Genomic DNA, 6317 nt, shown 5'->3' with positions numbered 1-6317 from the left:
TGTCCCCTTCCCCTTCCCCCTCCCCCACCACCTCCACCTCCGCCTCCGCCTCCTCCAGCTCCTTTACTTCCCTTCTTCATGGCAGTTTTACTATCCATTACCTCTTCATTTGTTGAAGTTGTGTTTGCAACATTACTCCTCAATTCATGCGAAAGTTTCCTCAAGGAAATTTCAGGTTTATATTGAACACTCTTCTCATTGTTCATATTGTCGCCGGTTATCCCCCAAATCAAGTAAGGGCTCAGCACCATTGAAAGAAATAGAAATACCCTAAGCCCCATCTTTTGTCTCAAGTTGAGAGAGTGAATGAGGACACTCAAACTCACACCCGCATATATATACTTGTTGTATAGTATATATTAAATTTTCAATCATACTACATGTATATCATTTTTGACATTTTTGTTTATATTGTGTCACGTGGTAACACATTATTGGACGGTTTTAAAAAAATACACACTTTTCAATCCTCCACTTTTTGAACGTGACAGTCCTCAGTACATATAAATCAATGATCCTTCCAAAGGCTGCAAAAAGTGGCTTGTAAACAGAAAATCCTTGTGGTTCAATTTGTCCCCACTTACATTATCGCTGCTTAACGCATGCCAAAGTTTGTTTGGTAACTCACAATGGCCCGGAGGGAGGGACGAGGGAACAACATTTTAGGAATGACAACCGAATGGAAAAGCCCTTCACATTAATTCTCGCTCTGTCGAGAATTTTTGGGAGTGGCGAGATAGGATCGAGTTATTATGTCATTCCTACATAAAACTCAATAATTATGGAATCCTCTCTCAGGGTATTTGCTGATAATACAGAATGTTTAGTGTATTGATGTTATTAAAAATTGTTTTTTATTATCTTCACCTCATTTAAAAGTTACCTAGAAACATGGGATATTTGCCAAATTGTTCTCCTATCCCATTAAATTAAATCAAGTCATTAGAAATATAAGATACTAGATAGATGAAAGTTTTATTTATTTGTATTTTATGTTCTTGAATATGATCTAAATAAGCAAATTTTAAATAAAATATTTGTTTTTTTATTTGAAAAGATTTATATATAAACAATGCGTGTAAATAGATAATCAAGAGAACAACTATGTCGTAAGAATTTTAGAAATTGATTATTTTTTTCTAACGAAGTAATTGATTAAACAGCTTTATTTAAAAAATTCAAATTATTAGAAAATTTAATAATTTTTATTACAATCATGCTATATGATCAGATTTAATGACAAAAAATTATTTCCAAACAACACTTGACAATCTTTTATTGAAAATTGGAGGGAAAAAACACACAAAAACACTCAATCATATGCTTTCAACCCACTCTTTAATTTTTCCCTGTTTTATTCCCTCCTTCCTCAGCATCATTCTTTTTATTATATCTTAAACTTTGGAAAATGTGCCTTTCGCTTGACGAATGAGGATCGAAGTGGGACCAAATTAAAGTGTCAACCACGTGATGGGAAGTGCTGGATATATCAATTAATTGTACAAAATTTAATTGAATATATTGGAGAATTATTGGTTGCAATATGGCCATGTTGTCTTGTGTACTCCGCAACTAAAACAAAATTCCGAGTGCATTCCAACTTCCTACAATGATTCCTCCATGTGATGTGACAAATTGCTTATTTCCATCTCTTCAAGCAATTCTAAACTTATTTTCCACCGAACAACTTCACCATGTTGGCTTGTTTTGAATCATTGTTTTCTTGTATGTATTTACTAAAGCTGAAATAGGGTAAGATGTTTCTAACATTTTTGGTGATGTAACGAGACAATGATTTTAAGTGAGTGTAGTGTTATTCTGCACAACAAGCTATTACCAAAGTTACAAGATCTATGGAATTATAAAAATACCTTGAACTATTGATAAACTTTGTGCTTTTAATATTTTATGTGATATGTACAAGTGTTAATTTGATACCCCTTCTGTCTATAGGAAAATGAAAACTTGGTTTGGAAAAATTAAGACCACTACGGTGTCTCTATAGTTTACTTATAGATTTAAAAAGCGTCAAGAGGTGTGATTAAGGACGCGCTCATTAAGATGAATAAATTTATATCTTCAATGGACTTTCTTGTGTTGGATGTTGAGGAAGGAATATATATAGTAGTGATTTTAGGATGATTATTCCTAGTGACAGGTAATCCTTAATCGACATTGAGAAATGCGCTGAGCTAATCTTGATGGTGTAAGATGAACAAGCAGGGTTAAATGTATACACCACACTCCAGCAATCAATTTAGCTTGAGTAATGTTTGAGAATCAACGAGTTAGTGAAGAATGAAAAAGAAAAAAAAATGAGAAGTAACATTGAATGAACAAGCAAAATAGAAGAAAAATGGACAATTTACAATTTCAGGAGTCAAGGAGAAATCTTGGGAAGCTTGCAAGTGCAAGCAATACAAGGCTCCAAGAACCATCTAGAGCCTCCATTATTGATTTGATGCAAAGTCGAGCTCGAAAATTTAAATCTAGAGGTTAATTAGATGCAATTCATTCTCTAACTTGCTTCTTTTTGAAATTATCTTGAATTTGTGCATTTTATCATTAAATTTGGTGCCGGCAACACCAAATTACAAGTTCAATCAAATACAATGATTTATGATATATTTAATATAATATATGATATACGAATACGTAAACATAAACTGATGTTCAACCCTGCTTATGTAATAGTGTTATTCTAAAAAAGTAGTAAAAAAATTATGTGAAATCCACATATTGGCTCTTCCACGCGGTGGCGGGCACGTGTGGGAATATATTAGTAGTAGCAAAACTTGAATAATCATGCTATAAGTGCTGACAATTTTGATAGAAAATGTTTACAAACAACACTTTAGCATACATTCATTGAAAAAAAAATAGGCGAATTACATTTCGTCACGTCAGCTTTGATGACAAATCTATCATAAATTTCCTGTAATTGTGACTTTTTCCAAATTTGAAGCATTCACTCCTGCCACGTGTTAGCTGGAGCTGACAATATCTGAAATTCCTAAACTTTGCAGTCCAAGTTCCTAACTTTTATCTTCCACCATTTTGATCTCCGAACTTCTAAATTTGTTCAGTTTTGGTCATTGAGCCGGTTTTTCTTCTGATTTCTTTCGAATTTCTCGTTCCATCTTTTCGACACTTTTCTCAACCTCTTTTAACCTCACGCCATTTCCTCATCTTTGTTCAAATTTGTAATTAACCTAAAAAAACAGAATACATGCAAAACCAATAGAGATAATATTTCTGAACCTAACAATTATATAAATTCAATGTCCAAAATAAGTGTAAATTATATAATTATCAACACCTCTAAGCGTACTCTTTTGCTAATCCCTAACAAAACTAATTAAAACTAAGGCTCAAGAACAAACAAAAGAATTGAAAAATCAAGACACAACCTGTTAGATAGCTTACTATATTCACCTCAAGTTTGAAACTAAGCAATTTATCCACGACAAACTTCTCAAGATTGCTATATAAAAGATTTTAAACTTATCCTACGCTTGACTAATGGGTGTGTTAATAGCCAGTCAAATTATTACTTAAGTTTGGATTAACTTATGCAAATGATCGAATAGATCCTCAAATTGGTCTTAATCTTGATCTTCAATGGTTAAATTTTTCTTTCTCACTCATGAAATACGCTCCCCAAACTTGAAATGTAACCTCTCTCGTATGGTGTTATCACTAAGGTTGCTCTCATATATTTCTCAATTTTCAGAAATATCCCTCCAAAAGAGTAATAATGCAATCCACAGGATAAATACATAATGATTTTATCAGGACACCTACGTCATTTCACTAGTAGAGACGTGGGAGAAACAGAGACCTTATCAGATACAAAATGAAAGTTAACCGCAATATACTTTGTTTTAGGGATAACTTTAGTAACAATTCCAAACATTTCAAATCTTTGCAGGTTTTACTTTTACTTTTAATTTGTTGCATCCATGTTTCCAAACGTTTCAAGTGCGTGCAGCTAAAGGACAATGGATGGAATCTATCCATTTGGAAAGAAGAAGGTTCACTTTTTTACCTTTCCTTTTCTTTTTTCTTTTCTTTAGTTATTTAGTTATTTTAATTCTTTAATGTGGTAAATATAAAATTACTATTTTTTTTCTCTTTAAAACTATTAAAAATGTGATCAAACTTAATTTTCTGGTCAAGTCACGAAAAGATGAATGTTTCCATTTATTTGTCCTCCAACTGCATGCATTTGAAAGTTTTGGGATCACAACTGCAACTGTTGAATAAAGTAAAATCTGTAAAGATTTAAAGTAGGGCTGGACATGGTCCGATTCAATTCGGTTCTAACGAGAACCGAACTGACCCGAAATTTACGGGTATTTAGTAAGTGGAACCGTCGGGTCCAAATTTAATTACGGTATCATTCGGGTTCGGTTTCATTCGGTTGGTTCGGTTCCGTATTATAATTAAATTTTTTAATATATACAAAGTTACGTTAATTTAATTAATAATATGTTCAATATTAATTCTTACAAAACAATGTAGTTCAATCTTATGTGTTTTACGTCTCTCTTTGCAGAATTCTTCATAAATTTGATTATTAAAATTACAGAAAGATAAAGATAGCGAGTTCAAAATAATTAAGAGAGATATTGTAAAGCTTTAATTTTATTTTCTCCGGTAGAAACGGCACTACAGGAGAATAACAGATTTGAATAAAATTGAGGTCAATTTGATTAAACTGATTTTGAACTGAAAATTAGAAATAAGAAAATCATATTTTGTGGTTTGAACTAAATTAACTAGTTAACAAATTTATTTAGAAAAAATAAAATAATTTTACTTATTTAAAATAAATTAATTAAAAAAATTACGGAGATTCGGTTTTTCGGGTTTTGGCCTAGAACTGAGAACCGAACCATACCCGTCGGTTCTTGATTCAAATACTCATCGGATATCTAATTTGGGAAGAACTGTCGGGTTCGGTTCGGTTCGATTTGGATTTGGTTCGGGAGTTATGTCCAGCCCTAATTTAAAGCCATGACTACAATTATTTCTTTATTTAATTATAAATTGGATGATTAACATTAAATCGTACCCTTCAATTAACATATATATATGTGTGTGTGTGTGTTTTGTAAACTACATGCGCAAAGATTGTGAATAATAATACGATGTCATAACTCGGAACACCTCGACTTCTAAATTAGATTTTGGAATTTATTGTCACTTTCGAGTTAAATATATTCTATCAACTCTGCAAGAATATTTCTCTATGTCTTAAATATGAATTTCTAACTTTTTTTGATCTAAAAATTTACTGCATTTAATCAACCAACACATGTTAGTGATACCTCTATTTTTTGCTTAAAAATTATGTTTTCTGATTCACCTATGTTAGTTGTCATCGTCGAGTAGTAACTAAAATCGAACAAAGCTTAGGCTGCTTTCCGCATCTTATTTCTTGAAAGTATCGATGCATGTTGTGGTTTATACGGTGAAGGCTAATCATACTACGGTGACGGACCTAAGCGTTAAACAAATTGGGCTATAGGCCACCCTAAAGTTTGGAGGGGTAATTAGGCCCAATACACTCAAAAGGTAACAAATTAGATAGGGAAAAAAATCATAATTCAGTGATTTAGTTTACACCAAATCACAAGTCCGGTGTATAATTTGAAACTGTAAAACTCAGGTATGAGGTAATTAACAAATTTTAAGGTCACAATTATACAATTAATGGTCACATGTACATAATTATAGATCACATTTTATTTATTGGTCACATATTATCAAATTAATTGGTTACAAATTATTTCGAAAGTTATAAATCAAGAAAATAAAGGTTACAGTTTATCTATTGTCACATATTTTCAAATTTGTTGGTCACGAATTACTTTTTTAATAAAAAATTATCGAATTTTAAGGTCACATTTTAATAGTTAGTCACATACACCCAAACACCAAATCCCGATTCTCATCCAACACCAACACTTGGTCATAAATCGACCAAATAGTTGGTCACAGACACTTTTCGTCCCATCCTGTCGCTACGCCATCATCTCCACCACCAGCAATAACAATAACACACCACCACTGCAACCAATATCACCACCTCATCACTATCACGACAACGACCACCACCTAGATCTGAACACACAGATCCACCACTGCCCATTGACATTAGCCTCTTGTTGCACCCCATTCTCATCCAATATCTCCATCTCTTGACCCACAGGTTTCCCGACTGACCTACGCTTACGTGGGTTATCCTCCGACAATGGATTCGAAGCCATCAAGTGGCTTGCTCTCCGACAATGGATTGCCTCTGTCATTGC

General features: G+C 32.9%; 1 protein-coding gene across 1 annotated transcript in view; it reads right to left on the bottom strand.

Annotated features, from left to right (window-relative positions):
* LOC111400574 (glycine-rich protein 23-like) overlaps window positions 1–281 on the bottom strand; it is a 691-nt gene extending 410 nt beyond the window's left edge. Inside the window, exon 1 of the mRNA XM_023027983.1 lies at window positions 32–281. Within this exon, the coding sequence (XP_022883751.1) occupies window positions 32–281 (250 nt within the window). The remainder of the gene's footprint in view (window positions 1–31) is intronic.
* Window positions 282–6317: the final 6036 nt, after the last annotated feature.

Source organism: Olea europaea, chromosome 10 (genome assembly GCF_002742605.1).
Source record: "Olea europaea var. sylvestris chromosome 10, O_europaea_v1, whole genome shotgun sequence".
Lineage (NCBI taxonomy): Eukaryota > Viridiplantae > Streptophyta > Magnoliopsida > Lamiales > Oleaceae > Olea > Olea europaea.
This window is presented reverse-complemented; position numbering and strand designations above follow the sequence as displayed.